Below are 23,629 nucleotides of genomic sequence, written 5' to 3'. Positions count from 1 at the left end.
ATTTTCATGATATCTTATAATATATCTGCATGCTCATTATTCATTTTTAAGAGTTGCGTCCGCAAATTATCGATTCACTCATTTGTCAATAAAATTTCAACTAGAATTTTGATGGATACTCTTTATTTGATTAAAGTGATAAAATAAAATAAAATATCACTACTTGTATCCGTTTTCCCCGTTAATTTATATAACAAATTGTTGTGTATTATACCAATGTAAATTACTAATATAATTGTAAAATATATTTTAAGAATGATTTTTCATTTAATTTTTTTATCACCAATAGAATATATATTTATAAAAAAAACATTTGATATTTTATATGTACAAAGAGTAATACTGGAGAATGTGAAATTACTGTGATGTTAAATTTATTGCATGTGATTTTTTTCATGTTTATTTTTTTCTGTGCTATTTCATCGTATTTTTTCAGTATATTTATATTTTAGGTTGTTAATACGAATACGCTCAGAATTAACGTAACAGTGTGTTTATTAGTCTGATTAAATTAAAAATTTTGCATACTATAAAATAAATGTGTTTATTTAAAAATTGAAATATGCATAAGGAACAAAATAATTCGAGTTATAAAAACGTACTTGACTGATTGCAACGAGAAATATCAACCCAATTTTTGAGACTAAAAGACCTAAATAAAAAGTTTGGATTTCTGCTAAACATCGAAACTTTCCTTTCTAAAATAGTAAAATAAATTACGTCATAATTGCATAAATTTTGGGAATTTCTAAGACACGGACGTCGAAGAAAATTTTTTTTCACAGAAATCGTAGACTGTAAAGTGCTGCTTATTACTCATAATGAAGTATTTTATTGTGTCATATGTAGATGACATATTTACAAATCTTCCCATTTCACTGCAGATTCTTTAAATTCTTGCAGTATCGATTCTTGAAGTTGTAAGCGATCATTCAAAAAGTTAAAGCTTTTTTTTTGACATATTTGCGAGCTTCAATGGGATAAGATTGTCTTAGTAATTTAACTCTTCTTAGCAGGGAAAAGCAAACATTAGAAAAAATTGATTTCAAAAATTAAAAATTAATTGTTTGTGTATTGCATTTTTTATGTTATTATATTTTGTAGTACATATATTATCTTATCGTTCATGTTACATATTTACATGTGTGATATACATACATATATTGACATTCAATTTAATGGTATTCCAAGTATTTCCAGTCGTAACCCAAGCTTTCGGGTAGATTTTAATTATATTTCATTCGTGTGCTTCTTAAACGATCTTGTTGTTTCAGAATAATACACCAAGAGAGAATTAAGGCTTTTCAACTTATTTATTAAATCTAAAAGCAATATTAAATGCTACACGTTTTCTATATATTTTTCTATACTCTTATAGAAAAATATAGTGTAATGAAAATCTATAAGTTTATTTTTAATGACTGATTGTTTGAAGTCTTTGCACTTATATACAATGTTAATTTTTCAAAAGTTGAAAGAGAAATCTGGAAATACCAGAATGTTAAGTCTTTCAAAGTCGCCAATAGCTGGTTCGAATGATTTAAACAATTATTGGCACAGAATTGCAGGGACAAACTTTCCACTGATTGCTGTCCTCAACGTAAATAATTCACTTAGCCACCCACTTGACTTCACATTTCTAAAAATTGCTTTCTTACCTCTAGTGCAGCCAATGGACAAGAATGTCATAATAAAATTCAAGAAGCTCTACCCCCGAGCGCTTATAACCAGGTGCTATGAAGCTTGCAATGCTTTCAACTTCATGAAATTGAGGGAATTTTGGAAGGATGAATTTAACATCGTGCACGCTATTACAGACTTGGCGTGAAGTTAGAAATCTGTCTTGAGAATCCTGCTGGCTGCCTGTTTTTAAGGAGAATAACTTGATAATAAAGCTTAAAGGCAGTATCTAAGGACCTGAAAATGAAAGTGGGAGAAGAGTATACGGAGGAGTTAGATAAAAAATAGAAAGGAGTTACATAAACATCAGGATGGAGTGACGGAAAAAATGCTTTCTCAATGGAGGAGAAAGAGGAAAACGTCACCAAATGTCAAATGCATTAATCTGTTATCAATGATTATTTATGACTGGAAGTAGCTTTACAGCAATAAGTAGTAAATGGTACGAGTCCCTACCGGAATAAAGGAAATATTTTTAATGATCATAATTACAATTGGTTGATTTAATGAAACGAAAATATAATAAGTAAACATTTTTTATTTAATAAAAACAAGCTCATTGCTTTACTCAATTGATTTTTCTACGACTGTTTGCTCTTTGCCTTTCCTTTGATAACATCCTTTTTTGCACCACTACTTTCACAACTATTTCTAAAGTAAAGGTTGTAAAACACGACCGTTGCCAAGAAGCATATTATACTCAGCACTGTCACGTATTCGTAGCGATTTCTAAAATAAATATATAATATATGAGTAATAATTTAATTAACAAATGTAAACATTGCGAATATATGAAAAACTAACTTGAAAGGTGTTCCGCAAATAGTATACCAAATTGCACCGTTCGAAGGGAACTTTCCTTTCGGTAAACAAGAAAATGTGAAATAATCTTCATTGTAATCGACAGGGCACAGATATTTTCTCTTCTTTAAAACCTGAAGTAATATACAATTATTTTAATTAGTAGAATTTTGTATGACGTGACGTAGAAACTATATACAAAATAATAGTTTATGAAGAAAGTTAATAAATAAACGAAGGTGTTTTATAAATTCTATGTTTTATAAATATTATGAATATAGGTAATATTATGCGTTATATACGATATAATCGTAGCGTCCTCAAATACGGCTTCATTGTCACGAATACCAGCGAATCGAAGTACTTTTTGTGGTTGGAGAGAGTAGATATCGTATCCGTATTTGAATCTTAGTGCTCTTTTCTAGAATCGTTGGGATACAACCAGAGACGTCATTTCAGCTTTTTCCAGGGTGGAGGGCAAAAGTTGAAATTTTTTTAAATGACATGCATTTTTCTGGAAAATTCAAGGGTAAGCAAGTGCCCCTATCTGCCCCCCTCCCCAAATTACGTCCCAGTTCAGAATCCACGCCCAAAGCAATAAAATCGTGTTGTCGAAGTAAAAACGCCCAGTTATCTAGCGTTCATATTAAGACTTTTTGTAACAATATAACGATTTACATTAAGTGAAAATCAAATGAAGCATATCTAAACCAAATTTTGCAGTGGGACGCCGTCACAATTTTATTGCTTTTGACGTGAATTTTTGACTTCTAAGAAATGGTAATTTTTTTGCGCCCTCCTATTGACCAAAATTTGGTTTGAATATACTTACTGACCAACATTCTCATATTAAAATTCAGTAATAATATCGGTAAGGATAGTTGTCATATTTTTAAAACATAGTGTAATATCCAATTGCAAACAAATGCGAGATGCGACGTTTGTCTGTACTTCTTATACCGCTTATTTTGCTCTGAGACTGTTGCTAGGTTCGCGGAGCGCGACTGCCCGCATACCTTCCCTCCCCCCCCTCCCACATCTTCAATCCAACCTCCGTCTCCAAAAAGGATAGTGATGCCGGAGACCATCAGTAGCTAATTATAAAATACAAATTTCCATCTGAACTGGTCAAAATAATTGAATCTTTTCTTAAAAATAGAACCTTTAAAATTAAATTGGAAAACCATCTATCGAGTCCGAGACCTATTCTAGCAGGCGTTCCGCAGGGATCAATTCTGGGTCCATTATTATTTACAATTTTTACTAGCGACTTTCCCTCCAAGCCATATAAAAATGTAATTACTGCCCTATTCGCGGATGATACCGCCATTTTATGCTCTTATAAAAACCCCCATCGTGCAATAATTCATCTTCAAAACAAACTCAACACTATTCAAAAGTGGTTCGATAAGTGGCTAATAACAGCAAATCCCAACAAAAGCGTCGCTGTAATGTTTAATCGCAGGAGAAAACACGCTTATGCTAATAATAATCTCTCTAAATTAAAAATGTACGATAAAAGCCTCGAATGGCAAAATTCAGCCAAATACTTAGGATTAACTCTGGACTCCAAATTAACATGGAAATCCCATATAAATAACATAACTTCAAGAGTCAAAACAACTCGTGCTCGTCTATATCCATTATTAAACAGAAAGAGCAAACTAAATGTAAAAAACAAACTGCTCCTGTACAAATCGATCATCCGACCAGTTATTTCATATGCCTCCCCCGTCTGGGGAGGTATACTTAGTCGTAATTATTCGAAATCACTACAAACGCAACAAAATATTGCGCTAAGAATGGCGACAAATGCCCAATGGTTTGTCCGAAACTCAAATATACATAAAGATTTAAAAATAGACACTTTACGCGATTATTTCGATAAACTTAAAGTAAATTACCATGACAGAAACAAAAATCATTCTAACCCATTAGTTAAAAACCTTAATAAGGTAACATGAATATTTGTAAAAAAAAGTGCTAGCTAACGTAATAAGAAACAAAGTTTTTTTTTTTTTTTTTTTTTTTGCCCTAAACATAAATAAATAAAAGTGAGAACCAATTAATAGATACCCAGGTAAATGGCTTTGGCCAGGAACTGGAAAAAAATAAATATTAGACACTGTAGTATCAGTAGCTAAATTGCGACGGTCTACCCGCCCAGGTCGTTTCTTGTGACAACAACCTTCCACATAGCTAAAAGCCGATTCCAGTCACCGTCATAACTTAGACCCCCATCTTATCGTGATGCTCGGTGTTTCTAGGATTGAAATGTAAACAAATCGGAGATATTCCCGAAGATAATACTCTAATTTTACTAAAATAAAATTATTGAAAATGAGAGCATCAACATTGAAAAGCTGTGGGTTTTAGTCGTAAGATGCAATTCATATTTTCAGTGTATAAATAACCCGTGTAATTATATTTAAATTATAATATTTTATAATAATAATTTGTTTACCGATCCCATAACAGTTTTCACTGAAGTCATCTGACTGCAAGAGCCTATCGGTTCATGAAGACCCATCGACACTTCGTCTTCCGGATTTCCAAAAATCGTGAACGCCAAATAGATAGAATAGTGCAAGATTAGATGAAGTAGCAGTGTGACATCGAAACCGCCGACGCTAAAATTAAATAACCAATTAATTTGATTAATTTAAAAATTATCGACGCTCGCTATTATTATGTAAATCGCTAGTTAAGTGCTATTTAGTAATAAGTGCGCAAATATGCGATTAGTAATGTGACAGTTTCGACTTTCCAAATTCGTAAATGTGGCAATTACCAAGTTGTAGTCCTTTCCCTTTTCGTCCTGTCTCCGCTCCAAATGATCGCCAAGTAGATGGTCAAGAGCACGAAGAATACAACTTCTGTGTGAATTCCAAGAATGTCGTGAAGGGGGTGGTACAATGGTAAGAAGAGTAAAACTCCACCGGGCATTCCCAAAATGCTGGTCATTACGGTTGACTTAAGCTCTTGGAAGAATCTGAAGAAATTTATTCATAAGATTTTACACCTAAATGTATCCAAAATGTATCACTCGGTAGGTTTCATTATAATTTATAAATCTTTAATTTTTTTCATAGAGCAACTGAAAGAGCCAAAAATGTAAATTAAAAAGCTACAATAATAACTATGCAAGAGCTTAAATTATAATTTTAGCTGATAATAAGAACTTATTGAATTAAACTCACACATGATGCTTAGTTGATTTGTTTTTTAAATTGGTTAAAAAAATATAATAACAGGAAATGTGGTGATAAAATTATGGTACACCTAGTACATATTTATAATAAAATATTAGAGGTTAAGAATGTTGGTTATCCACACAAAACGAATTTGTCTATCTATATTACTAACAAAGCTGTAAAAATCAAACACTTCTAAAACTTTGTTAGTTATACACATAATGTAAGTAATACAATGTCAATATCAAAAATATTCTCTACTTTTTTCTAACGACATTTTTTTAAAGTTATGACTTTTGAACATTTTGAGTAGCCGCCATTTTGAAACAAGAACAGGCCGGCTAATGAACTCAGTTAAAAGATTTACAAGGTATTTTTTTTCTGATAAGTTTAAAAAGTCTGATTTAAACTACAAGCAAATCTACACTTATTGTGGTTATAAAAACAGTTGACATAAAAAAATACCAGTTATTTATTTTAATTGCATGAAATTTAATTTGTGTTTATAATTTAAGGATAAAATAGCGTAGTGCGTAAGATCTAGATTGCTAACTCAAAAGTTGTGGGCTCGAGCCACTGAAGCAGACTCGAATTTTAATTTAAATTATAAATTAAAATTCGAATAATAATTTATAATTATTTATACATATGTCACCGATTTCCAGACGAAGATTTCCAGAGAAGTCTGGTGGTTAATACTTACTTGTAGGTATTCATTAAGTCTGTATAATTATTAGCTGTCAAGAACAAACAATACGTCCAGTGTCAAGTTTTGGACACGAAAATGGGTTTTAAATGGTTCAAATGAAAATATCTACTTACCCTCTGTATTGCCACTTTTCAGATTGTTTCTTGAAAAAGTTGTACGAGAAGTGGAACCAGAAGGTGAAACTGGCCGCGAACGTTGCGTGGAAATAGTAAGAGTTCCATGGCACCCAATAGTGGCGGTCGAAAATGTTGGGGTCTGTGTCGTGCCATGTCCAGTGCAGGAATTTCACGGAGACTATGTCGTAAGGTATATCAATGAGCACCACAGTTAGTCCGACGGCAAAGGGCTCGGCCCAAGCCGGTAACTGAACCTTGGACACTGCATACGAAGCGTGATAAATGAACACCGAATCTATAAACGTATCAGAATTATACGTATTGTCTGTATATTAGCACGATCTTTATATACTAGGAATTAAAAACATGACAAAAAAATGTTTTCTGTAGACCTCTAGAGTCGCTAATGGCCTTGGCGCTTGAGATTTCGTTAATACTATAATAATTATAATATTTTTTTATGAAATACTTACATAGGAATATTATATGAAGTGGGAATCTTCCCCCTAAGAAGACGATTGGCGTTTGGGAATGCCAAAAGTTATCAATGTCTGGGAAATTGTATGAAACGGCTTCGACTACTATACCGTGTCCGATAGTAGCCAGCCATAACCACGGCCATCGGCCGCCCTTACGAAGAGCTAAAAAATACATTAGTAATTTATTCGCAGTACTACCAACGTAAGCGATGAGATGCACAAAAGGGGAGGAAATAAAAATCGCTTCAAAAACCATAATTTGTCTTACAGTGTACAAACGTCAACAGTCCCCCAAGTAAAAAGACTGTTTGAGCTATGAGATATGTGGGTTGAGCTTTCCATAAGTTTTCACAGTCGTTAAAACGTATGAACCAATCCCAAGTCTGTAACAAGAAAAATATAATATAGTATTATTAAAAAAAATCATTAAACCATTATTAACGTAACGTACGTCTAACTAATATTTAATGTAAATTTTAAATATTTTTTCATAGTTTATTTATTGATTTGATATTTTTAGCTAAGTGTACGGCCATGTGTATTAACTAAGGATCGAATGTTCAAATCGATAATAATAAATTAACGAATAGATAAAAAAAATTATCGATTGGATCGATAATGGTCGATAACACTAAATAAATCAAACGATAAATTTCATTTATCGTATATATATAGTGATACAAATTATATACATATAATGGATATAAATTTACATACATAGAAAATATAATTACAGAAAATATACATATTTAAAAATACAATTAATTACATTTAAAAAATAAAAATTCAAAATAAAATTACGGTTAAGTTGGAAGTCAGTTTTCTTTAGTTTCTTTCAACAATACTATCACTTTCTAATGATGTAGAAGAAGATTTGTAGTTCATCATCAATTTTTAAAAAGTCACTATGAAAAATTGTGTGTACCAAATCCAAAAACAGTTTTCTGGTAACAGATACGTCAAAAATTCGTACTGCAATAATTTTGTAAATGGGTTGTCTACGTATATAGACGTATGCGAGAGAGAAGCGATACATGCGCGTAAGAATATTCGTTGTCTCGCTTGTTCTTGTTGTATCGGCAATGCTCATTTCAAGGATTTCGTTTCGGCTATAAATATAAACATATCGGTCTATTTCGAACAAAATAAAATATATGTAATATCACAGTAACTGGTTGTCAACTCCTACAATATGATTGTGTGGGTGTGTTTTTGAATGAAAAGTAGATAGCGTGACGACCAATCTTCCTGTGATCAATGTTCGCGTTATCAGTTGCTATGTGAGCAATAGTCCGATCACCGTTAAAATTGTCAGCGCTTTATCACTCGTCATACATGGTGTACCGTGCGAATTTTGACCCGAAACTATTACCCTGCAATTTAATTCTGATTAAATATACTAACTATGTATGTATCCTTAGCATAAATCCTTGAAACTTTATTTTCATTTTATTAAAAATATATTTTAAAGAGTGTAATTAAATATTCAACAATTAGTTATGTGTTATTATTGTAGTCGTTTTACTAATTAACAGGTTCGAATAATAATTTAAGCTTTCGTTTGGTATTGTTCGGTAAGAGTGTCTATTTTTAAATCCCAATGAATAATCAAGTTGCCGGGAAACCGAGAAGCCTTAACGCCCTTCGTAACGAGATGTATTGATTTGTAGCGTTTTGTATATTTTCTCTGATTTAGTATGTAACCCTAAACGTGGGAGGCATTTGAAAAGCTGGTCGGTGATCGATTTTTAGGGGAGCAGTTTATTTTTAGTATTTAGCTTACTTTTCTGTTTAATAATGGATACAGTCGCAATTTAGTAACTTTAATTTTACAAAAAGTTTTATCTAGGTAGAGAGAAACATATGTACAAATAAAACAGTAATGGCTTTTTTTTAATACAAATCTGATTACCATGACTTGAAAGGTTTTTCCCAATGATTCATGCTGGCCATTATAAATTCACCAAAAACATCAAGCTCGGTGAGAATCTGGATGGCTCGTGCAAGATGAGCGTTCTAAAGTATTGGCTTCTTGGCCCCAACGGACAAGAATTAGAGACACAGCTGAAAGTCGCCGAATACTACCGGTTTGTCGACACCATTTTTAGCAACTTCATAATGTACATGACGCATACTCTCATTTGTAGAGATATCTTCGAAATTTTCTTTGAATTCTCTTTAACACCAAGGAAAATTTCGCTTCGTTGGGATTCCGTATCGTACAGAACTAATAAATTGTCAAAGTGACACGCGTTCCACATAACAAAGGTAAGCATTATCAACGCCTTATTGTAAAGTTCGACGATATGCATACAAAATCTCGATTTCTGCTCGAACGTTACTCCCAAATCATCGACGGAAGTATTTCTGCTTGAAATGCTTCGCCTAAACTGTAAGAGAATTCTGCCGGGTAAGATGATCTGGAAAATGTATCATCGTGACCCTTTAGAACACTGAAAAGTAGTCAGTTGTCAATCCACCACCTCCACGGCGACTCCAGGTCTTTTTATAAACAAGTCAATCTGAATTACTGCGAATACTTTGAAACACTTCCAGGTCATCAGCATATAATAAATATTATAGATGTCGTTTATGAAAAAAAGAAAAAACAGAGGACCCAGATTAAATCCCCGTTGTGCTCCAAAATGAGCGAAGTATACACCGAAGCGACAATTACCATAGCACACATGGTGGCGACTTAAGTAATTTGAAAAATAGCTAACACGATCCATCGGGAAACCGAAGTCCAACTTTGTCGAATGCCTTTTGAAAATCGGTATAGATTCCATTGCACATGAGTTAGAAGCGAGTGATTTTGTTACTGTCAATCGTTACAACAATCGGTATTCAGAGAAAAACGTTCAACTGAGACTGCATTACAAATAGTGATAAATGATTGGGTGTTGGCCAAGAATACGAACAAAATCATTGGAGCAGTTTTATTAGATTTCAAGAGAGCTTTCGAAACAATAGACAGAATTAAAGATTATATGTATAAGTGAAATATCTTTAAAATGGTTTGATAAATATTTAAAAAAGAGAAAGAAAAAAGGTAAAATAAACTATGCTTATTCCAAAGATAAAATAATATCTCACGCTGTACCACAGTGGTCCATATTAGAACCATTGTTATTTATAATATATATTAATGGTGTAATTCATACATCTGTTTGCGGACGACACTTTAATTTATTGCATAGGCGATAATGTTAAAGAAGTTGTAGATAACTTAAATAATGAATCAAATATGTATAAATTATAGTGGCGCACACCTTAAAGAAATATGCACCATCCCACGCCTAAAACAGCCTTGTGCCTGGCAAGCTCGTTGATAACCTGTGTGGCACGTGTAAGAGGAGCGTTCTCGAGCGCTGAGTCGCCACGGTTAAGAAAAAAGGACGCAATTGCAACACTCTATGTTATTTTATAGCCCTCAGCTGATGGCTATAAAATAACATATAATACAAATATCGAGCACCGACTATTTTTGACATAACCCTTGAGTAATTTTAAAAACTGCTTCATCAATTACACGCTACGTCGACAATACGACTGATTGTATCTCAACGTTCCCAGAAAAAAATACACTAAAATATTACTGCGGTCGTTAGTTCCCTTCGCTGGGATTTTAACGTATCGTACAGAACGCGTATTTAAACATTCATTTCCTATATCAGTTTTAGCAGAGTGTGTGCCATATTAAGGACGAAATTGTGCAGTCCGTAGCGTCTCGGGCTAGTAACTCTGGTGTTGCGGGTTCGAGCCCCAGCAGCGGTACTCGAATTTTTATTAAAAAAACACCTATTAATTATAAATAATATTACACATAATTAATAATATATATGTATGTCACCGATTCCTAGACTTCCAATCTGGTGGTTAATACTTATTTGTAGGTATTCATCATGTCTGATTGACTTACCCAATTGGTACAGATTTACACCGTTGTAACGTATTGGGCTTACGCCTGTCAGGTTACAATGGAAGATTAAAAAATGGCCTTGAGCTAAGATGAGTAATAAAACGAAACGTCTACCCCGTACTAAACAAGATTCGAGGTATCCAATGATAATGAAATAGATATGACACACGAAGTACATTTTTATACATATAGCATATCTGTGTTAAGTGTGTTCGATACGTACATCTTTGTATTGAATATCTTGGAGTTCGGTACCAAAACCGGTCAGGTTCAGACGAGCCATGATGGCAAAGTGAGGAGCTAACGTGTCCGATAAATAATCAACGTGTAATGTTGTAACAGTTGGTAAAGTGTGCACATGTGGATCGGCACAATGAATGTGTGTATGAGTGTTCGCAGGGTCGAAAAAACGATAGTGTGAGTTATGAGTTATGTTCGCATGGCGACACGATTATTGATACGCGATAACCGTGAATTCGTCCATCATACTATCTATATTTATTAGTATTTTCTAGGCATTTCGTCTATTACTTTCTTAACTATTGGAGCTGGAGACATATAACAAACGCACTAATCACAGACCCACACCAAACTTCACCCAACTATGCATTTATGTTTATACAATTATACCAAACTTGATTCAGAACATATCGGATATCGTGAAATTTTTATCTTTTTATTTATTTTTTCAAAAGGCTCGCTCAGAGAGATACGCATTTTTAATTTACACACAAACCACGGATTACATACTTATCATTGTTTATTTACATGCGATGTATAAATATTATAGTAAATATGAATTTTTCAGTGATCTGCAAATTCGAATTTACATTTTTTCCTTCATCCAAACATCGGTGAAACTATTGATGTTAATGGTTTAAAAAAAGGACATAGTGATACTTTAAGTGCTTTTGAAATATATAAAACAATAATTGATGGCTTAGTCAACCTTCCCATGTATCGAAACGGTTTTGAAATGTTTTTTTAACATTACCAATATGTAATGCAACTGGAGAACGATCTTTCTCTTTAAAATAAGAAACAATTATAGAAAATGATCTCACGCAAAATTCAATTTTGATTTCAACGCAAATATGGGCGAACGGAATATTGAAATCACCTAAAATGACTATATTTTTGCCAATTAAAAAATCTCTGTCGGACATTAAAGTGTGAAAAAAGACATCACTTACTTCACGTGCCTGCGTTGGCGGAAAATATACAGCACACACATACAGCTGTTCTCCGTTTAATAAGTCAATCGCGACTCAAATGTGCTCTCCGGTGGTGTGTAAACGTTCTAATCGGCATGCTGAGCTCACATGGTCACTGCGAACCTCCAACAGAACGCCTCCGCGTCTCGTCCTGACTCCTCGGTAACGGTTCAGAAGATGATATTATCGTTATTGTTGTTTTTTAATTGTATCGAGGTCAGTCAATACCTACTTTAACCAGGTTGATGACTCGTTCGCCGTCTCGACTACGGAGCCAAACAACTCCATTATTTTGTTGACAGCGTTGAGTGCTGCAGAACGTCGCTCTTTCGTCAGCATATTGGATCCTTCCAATTTATGCTTGAACGATCTCAAATTCTGACTTTGCTTGTTCGAACTTGCGAAATGCCATCGTGACACATCTAATAGCAACAATCATTTAAATGAGTATATATAATTTACTTTAAACCAGGGGCGGCCAACCCAAATGATGTTGGCAATGACTTTGGAAATGCATCTTAACTCCGCGGGCCACATATAAAATGATATATCCCCATATTAGATTTAGATACACTCAGTGGCGTAGCTATGGTGGGGCGAGGGGGGCGGGCCGCCCCGGGCGGCACTTGCTTGGGGGCGGCATATTTGCGATGGGATCGTCTAGTGTGGTACTTAACCCTAAATGCACTAAAATATATATCCACGAATAGCAAGAGCTTAATAATAACCAATTAATTATTTTAAGAAATGCTGATTTTATGACCATGCAAAAAATGTATAGGGGGGGCGGCAATTTTAAGGATCGCCCCGGGCACCACATACCCTAGCTACGCCACTGGATACACTATAGACATTTTTTAGTAAAAATTGAAACATAATGAGTTATTATTACGTGTAAAAATAGATAATATAATAATAATAATGATACTAAACGTACATTTTAAAGAATCTCGCGGGCCGTCAAAATGTTCAAGGCGAGCCGCGGGTTGGCCACCCTGCTTTAAACACTATAAATTTAACTTTTCTTGCTTTTATCTTCGACAATCTTCCAAGTCGAGCTTGTATGCCATCTCAGCTTCAATAAAATTGAAAGCCTAGGTTATTTGGCGCCCCAGGCAAAAACTAAATTTGCCCCCCTTCCCTGCTAATACTTAAACAACTCATTACATGAGCTCAAAAATATAATTCAAATTAAAGTAATCTAATGTTATATTTGACACGATACTTTTTTACGATTGTGGGTATTTAAGAATTTGTAGTTGTTTTCGTCGTGATTTTTTACGCGTGAAATAATCTAAAGAGTGCACAGTAAGGTGTACCAAAAAACGCGTGACGAGAGTAGAGGGTCCGTTACGCCAGTGCTACCAGTGTGCCGCCAAGTTTTGGCCATAATATACCTAAATAAATACATACATCTTCACCAGTAGATATATTTCTACTAACGAAAATATAGTTTAACTTGCTGCTCTAAAATGTCTATGAAAGCTCAATTTGACAGTTGTGAAACGTCCATTTGCTGTTCAAACCCAAACTTGACCTAAAGAAAACTATCTCATCTCTCACAGGAAAATTAGCGGAAGGAGTTTATTTGCTCTATAGTTTGTCTACTCTTGGACATTACACTATGTTTTAATTTAAAACATAGTGTAATGTCAATGTTTAATAATTAAACTGATAAGCGCTAGTGAAATTATATGCTGCTCTATATTGTCTATGAAACTCAATTTGACAGTTGCGAAACGTCCAAACCTAAACATGACCTAATGAAAGTGATAAATCTAATTATAGTTTTATAACTTTCATTAAGTCAAGTCTTAAAGATAAACTAAGGCAACTCATCTCAGGGGAAATCTCGCATAGATATAAGTGTTGATCAAAATATATTCACACCGAATTTTGGTCAATAGGAGAGCGAAAAAACAATTATCATTTCTCAAAAGTCAAAAATTCACGCAAAAAGCAATAAAATTGTGTCGGCGCTGTCGCCCAATTGCAAGCAAAAATTATAGTGCACAAAACAAGCTATTGATATTGTCTTAATTTGTTTATAAATCATCACAATAATAAATAATTCAGTTAGAATAAAATCTTATCCAATATAACTATTCGTGATGAATACTTATTACATTTCAGAGAAGTTAAAAGATAAAGATAAGAGTGGTGATTAATGAAAAGAATTGAAGATTTATTGCTTTACATATGCTGTCTTTTCCTCAGACCTCGAAACAATGTCGTCCATCAAAACGAGCCTTAAAAATTTGCCGTTTGTCTAAAAACGAGACTCGTCCAAGTACTTTTCGATAAAAAGAAGCGATGACCAGCACCTTTCGTATCTTTTATTACAAAAAAATTGTTTGTTAATTTTTGTTTAAATTTGTTTTAAGTAAATCCATGTATAAACGATACATAGGTATTATGTATTTGTATATATTTATGAAACTGAAAAAATAATTTTTATTTTATAAATTTTGAAAAAAAAGAAATAAATATAATATAAAATAACAAATTCCACATATTAATCTCCGAATATAATTAAATGAATACTAAAATTGTTGATTTAAGGATATAACGTTACCTACCTTTAAATTTGTCAATACAGTAAGGCCCTCCGCACACGGAGCAACTGTTTTGCAACTCGAGTTGCAAATTCGTTGCATTCTAGTCACACGTACAACCAGTTTGCAATCAAATTAAAACCTCACACCGCACACGAGTGCAACTGATTCTGGATTATTCGGAGCAAAGTTCTCTATAAGTTTGTAGTCACAAATCTGTTTTTCGCAAAATGTCAAGTAGTAGTTCAGATGAAGAAGACTTAATTGACTATTAGAGCATTAGAGCAGGGAATATTGGTGTCATCCCTATATACAGAGAAATATCAAGTCAAATCTGTTTGTAGCAGCAGAACAACCGAATCAATTAGACAAAAAGTTTATAGCATTCTATAGTGTCCAAAGATTCTTACCTGGAATTGTTGAGGATGCTTACTCCATCCATAAAGAAGATGGACACAAATATGAGGGAATGAGTGACTGCAGAAGAAAGAATATTATTGACTGTGAGGTAAAATTTTTATTATTTTGATCCAAATACAAAATTACAAAACTCCAAAAAAGAAGAAAACATTACATTTTCCACTATTATATATATTTATCTTATAATAGTTTCTTTATTATATATTGGTGAAATTGAGGCACTGCCGAAAACATTATTTTGAAACGTAAATGACAATCTACGAATTGGCCGCTTCACTCATTCAACCATGCAACGCAACTGTTCTGTGACTATTAAAAAAGATCACATGCAACCAGTTGCTGACTGATTTGAAATCGATTTGGTTTTAGTCGCTCGTGTGCGGACACACACTCCCGTACACAGTCACTGGCGTGGTCACCAAATAGTTGCATGCGCAACTGGTTTGCAACTCGAGTTGCAAAACAGTTGCTCCGTGTGCAGAGGGCCTAAGGATGCTGCTTTTACATCTGGCAGGGTGTGAGTTTGCACACGAACTATTTTTTTGACGTGATGAATCATTGGGACGAATCATATGCTTTTCGGAATATCAAGCAATACTTGTAATATCATTTCATAAAACAGTTGACCTTTTTCTATTGTATTCCAAACCGGTACTAATTAAAGCAGCAAAAAAAGATTTTCTAACATAAACTATTTACCTCTAAAATCCTATAAATAGACAGTTTTATGAAAATTTAGCATGTGACAATGATAATCGAAAGTTTGTGAAACAAAACAGTGAAGGGGTATCAAGTAGTAACAAAAAATATTTTTTGTTAATCGTAAAAACGAGACATGTCCAGTCATTTGATTGAAAACATGCGATGTCCACGTTGGTTTTTATTTTTTATTATTTTTATTGTACAATTTTTAATTTTTTTTCTTGTGTTATTCTTTTTATTTTTGTATTTCTAAATGTAAAAAATATAAAATCAAGTATTTCTTTAAAAATAAAGAAGAAAAATAGTATTTTCGCTCTCCTGTAAAATTTGTTTTAATGGACATATCTACTTTTTAAAAGGAAGTCTTCAATTATAAATTTTTACATTGGTTAAATTATTTATGATGATCCTTATAATAATATATATTAACTCATATAGCCATGATTTTGAAAAGTGTGATGATGCCACATAATTAAATTAAATTAAATTTATACAGAAACTCGAGTATTTTTTTCTTCTTTATCTTCCCGACTAAAGTTTTATATATTGAAGAAGCTGAAATAAAATAAAATAGTCGTATTATTATCATCATATTGAATATATTAAATTTTAAATATAATATATGCACATACGTTTTGTTTTATTTTTAAAATCCTGCAGTAATTTGCCTTTCTTGTGGTTAAACATGCAAGGCATTAGTTTATGGTGTATATGGTTGGTTGTCACCACAAAAAAATCAATCGGAGACCAAGGTACAAAGATGCGTCGTTTTAATAGAATTCTTTCAAATCCAATCCTCCTTCAACTGTAAAATAAATTGATAGATTAATGTGCTGTCATTTGAACAAATCTTGTAAAGTAATCCAATAATAATAGAATGTTAACGACGAATCATTTTACAGTCTTATATTTAAGAATCAATAAGAAAACTCATAATTTTCAGAAACACTATAATAAATTATAATTTGTTGCAATTTGTAATAAAAAATATACAGTATTATATCACCTGATGCACCATGTGCATCATATGCATAAATTTGTTTGACAAAAACCCCTAAATCTCATAACCATTTCTGACAACTTGAACTGGTTAGACACATTAGTCTCAAGTGAACATTCTTGGACAATTGGCAATTTAATTGGAGATTCAGTAACCGAACTATTTGTCAATGAAACAAGTATGTTTCACAAAATAAATGATGTTAGAGAGTAAATTTCCAAAGGTGAGATGTAACTTCAGTTTGGTCAATAATTCTGTGTTCCATGTCATCGGATGGATTAAGAAAGAAATATTGACACACACAATATTTGGTAATCGCATTTTACCGATACTGATATAAAAATAATTAAAAGGAAATTAAAATATTGGAATATAGAATAAATAAATAAAACATACTTTTCGTCCGTAGCTCTATAAAGTTCAACAAAAGCTCGATGCTTGGTTTTGTGACATAACTCACAGTAGTGTGTAAAAAAAAGCATCACTTCTTTAAATCGTAAAGAAATAAGATATTTCCGTTATCTCTTATTGGAATTCTGATCTTTTTATTTTTATAAATCATATTTTTAAAAGTCATAATGCCGAATCGCTCGAAATTAAGTGAAAATCAAAAGCCAATATCATTGTGTATTCGTCGATGAGGTTTTAGACAAGACAAATTTCGCAGTCTGTTGGTTGTAACTAATCAACAGTTTAAAGACTTTAATAAAAAAAAAACATCAATACAGGTTTAACAAATTGAGTTAATGGTAGTGTAAATTACCAAATCTGGTGAGGCCAAATGATCTGTGGATGCTTTTCGTATTTCAAAATAGAAAGTATACTTTGGGAAGTAAAGACGGCCTGAAACTATCTCTGGCCATTGTACTCCTTCTGTCCCATAATAATAGTAACAAAAGAAAATAAATATATAATGCAACATTTAATAGCAAAAAACTAGATTAAATTAAACGATAAATTAAAAATATTACTCCTAATTCTTATTTTGATTGTTTCGAATAGTTTCTGGATTTTTCAATAATTTCGTTACTGCATTTTACTTGTAGGTAGGATCCCTTGGCTGCGAAGCTTTGCTTTCCTTATATGCATGAGCTTAAATTTACTCTCTTTTTTCACCTTACTTTTACAATGGGTTGAATACTGAAAAAAAATTGATTCAGAGGATGAAATTAGAAAAATAGTTATAATTCGTAATAATTAGATTAACCTAAAAAAAGATGTGTCAAAGCAAATGTCATGCATCATTAATTGAAGGCTTCGCAATTTTGCGCTACAATGTAACTTATAGCTGCAGTCGCCAATAATTGCTACTTGCTACTATTATTATGGGACAGAGGGAGTAATATTTTACAAGTGATGTTCATTAATACACGTGTATCGTATTAAATATTTAGTATAAATATGGAGTGATTAAAATAAATAAAGGTCATTAACCAGTTGTCAGAATAACACACAGTTGCATTATTTTCGGAGAGCTCATCTGCCATCTTAGTTGATCCTGCTCATAATCTGCGCCCGTTCAGCGAGGAAGCTGAACTGTTGCCATTACAGCCCCTTCTCCTCATCTTCGAGACTGTTCTCTAGACGCTGCAGGATCATTTTCTCTAGCAGCTTGCCCAGTCCGTCTATTATACAGTGGTCTGTATGATAAAGGGCATGGTGTCGCTTGACTGTTTTTTCGGCTATATATTATTTAGGTAGTGGTCTATTCCATCCCACTGCAGCACTTTTTCACGTTTGGCTTCTTCTACTCATATACCAGTGGTTGCTGTGTAGATTCTTTTACTTTCCAGTTTTGAACTCTACCCGTTATCGTTTCGTTGACAAAATTACGTCAATGAATGATGTGGCACGGCCCTGACCAAGCGTAAATTTGCTGCCTTTATTTACTGCGTGGAAGTACAGGTTCGACTCCTTTTCGATTTGTCACCGCAGATTCCCATTCAGGACATTGAAGTCACCGGCTACGATGAACGGAAAAGTAGATGTCCATTGTCTCTGCGTTTGTAACGCTTAGCCGGCCTGCAGGCTAACTTGTGTCCGAATACCACTGCTGGAACAAGTCACAGTATTGTTCGGACCTACACACATCCTAGAACATTTTCAGGTGTGCAAAGTTCGCCTTGGATTCAGTGGCGTAGCTAGGGTATGTGCCGCCCAGGGCGATCCTTAAAATTTCCGCCCCCCCCCCCCTCATACATTTTTTGCATGGTCATAAAATCAGCATTTCTTAAAATGATAAATTGGTTAATATTAAGCTCTTGTTATTCGTGGATTTATATATATTTTAGTGCATTCAGGGTTAAGAACCACACTAGACGATTCCATCGCGAATATGCCGCCCCCAAGCAAGTGCCGCCCGGGGCGGTCCGCCCCCTCCACCCCCTTGGATTGCCTGAAGGGGTTTTTTTTTATTACCACAACCTCTCCACTGCATGGAAGTATTCTAGCTAAAACACAAAATTTGATTAATGTATGAAATTCAATGCTACTATTTTGATTTGGTTTAAAGGTATTACTTCTCAATAGATCCGTTCCGGGTCTAAGTTTCGCTGCTTCTTTCCAAGACTATTGGGTTTGACTATTACTATATGTTTATTTCAGCCTGTATCAATCTGAAAAATAAAAAAATGGTTTTTATATGTTGAATTAAACAATTCCAGCAAAAATCCGAAAAATGTTTCCCAAGACAATGACAACGCTACATGTACAACTGCAAACCGACAGCTGAAGAAGATATAACTAGTATGGTTAAAGGTGTTAAAAAAAACTATCTTCCAGGCAATGCACAATATCTCAAACCATAAAATGAATAATAGATCGATATGTATGGCCATCAGTAAAGCAAACCGTGAAAAATGGGCATCCAATGCCAACGTGCCAAAATTACAAGACGCAATTTTTTGCCCAATAGAAGAGCGCAAAAAACATTTATCTCTTCTCAGAAGTAAAAAGCAATAAAATCGTGCTGTCGCCACGGCTGAACGCTCGGTAACGAGTGTTCCCACTGCAATGGCGCCGACACGATTTTATTGCTTTTGACGTGAATTTTTGCCTTCTGAGAAGTGATAATTGTTTTAGCGCTCACCTATTGACCAAAATTCGTTTTGAATGTACTTTGATCTGCCCTCTTATATTAGAAGTCCATAGAAATATAGGTAAGGATAGCTATCATATTTTTAAATAAAGTATAATATCGAAATGCAGATAAATACGATGTATGTCTGTACTTATTCTTCAGCTTATTTTCCCCTGAGAGATGAGTTGGCTTAGTTTGTATTTTGGACTTGACCTAATAAAAGTTCTAAAATTATAATTAATTCATTAGGTTAAATTTGGGTTTGAACAGCAAATGGACGTTTCGCAATTGTCAAATTGAGTTTCATAGATATTTTAAAGCGGCATATTGACGCGTATCAGTTAAATTATATTTTCGCTAGTAGAAATATATATCTACTAGTGAAAATGTATTTGAACTTTACTAATGAAAATATAACTTTACCAAAAAATACACATTCACTCTAACATTTAAACATCGAATGTAAAAACAAAAAATAAACTATTGAAATGCAGTATGCGCATGAAATGAAATGTATATTCCAGGACGATTCTGCAGTGTGCCACCGTGCTAAAATTGTAAACGTTATTTTTTTTTATTAGCATGTATCACAGTTAACATGAAAAATAAATATTTTGCCTCCATAAATTCAGGTGAAGGAATTTATCGCACAAAATGACATTTCGACCTTAGAATGGCCCCGACTTAAGCCCCATCGAGAACCTGTAGGCTATAATGGGAGCAAGAATCCAAAAGAAAAAACCTTCGTCTAAATAGGAATTGATAGAAACTCTAGAAAAAGCATGGTACATCCTACAGATGCCATATAACGGACCATATCAAGTTGTGAAATGGAATACCAAAATATTCGTAGTGAACATTAAAGGTAAAGACGTTGTCGTTTCAATAGATCGTGTAAAACCAGCATACACGATGACAGAATGGTTCGAAACACGACCACCACATCGCATGTAAACACTAAAGCATTAGACACGAACGTCACACATGAACCAAAAAACAAGTACGAAACGATCCATACGCTTATCAGCAAAATTTTTGGTGTAGCAGTAAACTCACCTACAAACAACAATAATTCACTGCACTTACCCAAATTCTATTAGACACGTTTTTGTTAGTTTTAAATATGTGTAGATTATAAGTTTGTGAACATAATATATGCAAGCATAAAATGTAATCTGTGTATCGGATTTATAATAAAATTTTTAACAAAAGAATCCGTTGCGTCCGAATTGCGTTTAAAGGGTTAAAGTTACTGACCATTTCTAGTGTTGCCACACCGCCGCTCGTCATGAAAAGGTGGTGTTTTTAAGAACTGGCAGCACAAAGTTTCTCTCTCGCGATGACCAATGACTACGCAGTGTCCACACCAGCTCTCCAAAATAAGCTCATTTTACTAATAGCCATCAGAACCTACATTTATTGCCTATTAAATTAATAAATTCCGCATTATTATATTTTTTATAATTATTTTTATTGAATTCCATATCCTAAAATTACCTTTTCTATGTGAATCCACAACATCGTCATATCCCCGAAATGGCAAAACTAAACTAGCTAATAATTTTACCGTGGCTACGATTCTTATTAAAACATTTCGCAAATATTTTTGTATCGTTTTGTTTGTTATTTTATCATTTTATAAGCATAGCCCCCGTTTGCTGTTTTTTATTTTTTACCAGGGCTGTGACTCCGATTCCGATATTTACCAACAACACGACTCCACTCCGACTCCGACTCCGACTCAAAAAAGTTTTATTTTATCAGGTATTTTTGGTGTTTTTCTACACGTTTAATATGCATACGCTATACACATTCATTATTACGCAATTAAAAGTTCATAAATTTCGTAATTTAAAAAAATGCTCGGAGTCCCTCATTTTCACTCCGACTCCGACTCCAACTCCGGCCAAAACACCACGACTCCACGACTCCAACTCCAACTCCGACTCCGACTTCACAGCCCTGTTTTTTACCCTTTGAACGCGCAAATCGATTAAAGTCACCCAACTGGTTTTTTATCGCTTTACGAAAAAATCAGTAAAACAATAATTCTGAAAAAAAAATTTTTTTGATGAATAAACATAAAATATAATTTTAAATAATTAAAAACTAAAGAAATCAGAACATTTAAACATAGTAAAAAAGTAAAATTTGGATTTTTCAAAAATCAATTCAATATATGCGCGAAAAAACATACAAATAAAATATAAATACCTTTACTAGTAAATGAAGGAATTAACCATTCACGAAATTTTTTAGTATCCTTAACTTTTATACAATAAAAATATTCATTAAAATATTTCTGAAGTACGTTTCATATCTGTCCTCAGGACCGGTTCTAGATTATTTGGCGCCCCAAGCAAAAACTAAATATGCGTCCCCTCTCATTAATACTTAAATAACTACTATATGAGCTCAAAAATATAATTCAAAATAACTGGATATAACTGGCAGTGTTAATAATAATTCTATACAAATCTTCGCCTGCGCTGATGACAGAATCACCTAAAAACACGTAAACCTGATGTCCGATAAGACTATTATAACACTAGCATGACGGGCACATTCTCTAGGCGACTTTGGCGAGCTCGCACGGCCAATGCGACCTCGCGCACTGTCCACTCATTTTAATATCAAACATGTAATTTCATATATACCAATAAAATACTAATGCAGCGACTCAATCTGTGTCTAATTGCTACTCGTCACCATCCATTGCCAAAAGTGGAATAGAGAAAAATCTTCTTTCTATTAAAATCAAATTATGAATATATACTTTTGTTTTTTGTCTCGTATTAAATATTTCACAATTAACCAAATATATCAATAAATATTTATTTATAAATATATTTGTGTGAGTCTGTGATTAACAACAAAAAATAAATGTTTGTTTGCTCGATAAACTAAACTACAGGTTTGAACATAACAATGGGACACCCCAATAAATGTATTATATCCTAAAAAATCTTAAAATTATAAATAAAAAACTCATTAATGTTGTTAAAGGGGTTAATTTTAAGATTATTTTTAATATTTAGTACACACACCCTTAGCTTTAATTACAGCTGCAACCTTTTTTGTCATATTGTCAACTAATGACTTGCAGGTGGACGGAGACAATGTTTTCCATTCCGCCTGCAATTTTTCTCGCAGCTAAATTTTGGATTTGTAATTGTGTTGGGCAACCTTACCTTTTAATTTTACATATAAATACTTTATAGGACTTAAGTCTGATGACTGTGTAGGCCATTTCAAAAGCGTCAAACTCAGATGCACACCATTTCCTGCTTTTTCGCGAAGTATGGCATGGAGCGTTGTCTTGTTGGAACCCGAGGGTAGCGTGGTCTGTGCATGTAAATATTTTTATTGTAGGAAACCATTAAAGTGGATTCCAACATTGAAATATAAATGTCACTATTCATAGTACCCTCGCAAGCGTACAGGTTTCCTACTCCTGCTGCTGTCATGCAACCCCAAACCATAACGCTTTCACCACAATGTTTGACTTTGGGTACTACGCAATTAGCTAGATATTCTTCTCCGACTCTTCGACGGACATGTAAGCTTCCCCTTAGTTCCCTGTAGGCTTCCGCCTACAGGGGAACGCAGCAGTATCATCAGATGCAAGATCTGGATCTGATGGTTTACCGAGCATCCGTCAGAGCTACAAGGATGGAGAGTACGGCTGCAGTCGGATTCACAGATCCGCTGTAGGCGTCGTCAAGGAAGATGACCTGTATCCTTGATACGGGTGATCA

At 33.7% G+C, this 23,629-nt stretch overlaps 1 protein-coding gene and 1 long non-coding RNA gene across 12 annotated transcripts; both read right to left on the bottom strand.

Moving 5' to 3' along the window:
- Nucleotides 1-2,200: 2,200 nt before the first annotated feature.
- LOC148234304 (uncharacterized) lies at nt 2,201-11,195 on the bottom strand. The gene is made up of 8 exons (XM_088187767.1): nt 11,125-11,195; nt 7,248-7,362; nt 6,974-7,141; nt 6,498-6,795; nt 5,273-5,473; nt 4,946-5,111; nt 2,485-2,615; nt 2,201-2,409 (listed from the first exon to the last, which is right to left on the bottom strand). The coding sequence occupies exons 1-8, from the start codon at nt 11,182-11,184 to the stop codon at nt 2,262-2,264; spliced, it is 1,287 nt and encodes a 428-aa protein (XP_088043893.1). The 5' UTR covers nt 11,185-11,195; the 3' UTR covers nt 2,201-2,261.
- Nucleotides 11,196-11,911: 716 nt separating this feature from the next.
- LOC148234303 (uncharacterized) lies at nt 11,912-21,163 on the bottom strand. Of its 11 annotated transcripts, none has more exons than XR_015809975.1 (6): nt 20,958-21,138; nt 19,312-19,407; nt 18,227-19,242; nt 16,425-16,597; nt 12,344-16,347; nt 11,912-12,273 (listed from the first exon to the last, which is right to left on the bottom strand). It is a non-coding gene; the product is annotated as an uncharacterized LOC148234303 (long non-coding RNA). The 11 variants fall into 11 exon arrangements; XR_015809977.1 differs by having other exon boundaries at nt 11,912-12,270; XR_015809976.1 differs by having other exon boundaries at nt 11,912-12,266.
- Between the last annotated feature and the right edge of the window lie 2,466 nt (nt 21,164-23,629).

This window comes from Plectrocnemia conspersa, unplaced genomic scaffold, assembly GCF_051122295.1.
Source record: "Plectrocnemia conspersa isolate PC_06_02 unplaced genomic scaffold, ASM5112229v1 ptg000006l, whole genome shotgun sequence".
NCBI classification, from domain to species: Eukaryota; Metazoa; Arthropoda; class Insecta; order Trichoptera; family Polycentropodidae; genus Plectrocnemia; species Plectrocnemia conspersa.
Note: the sequence above shows the minus strand (reverse complement) of the source record. Positions and strands in the feature narration are given on the sequence as shown.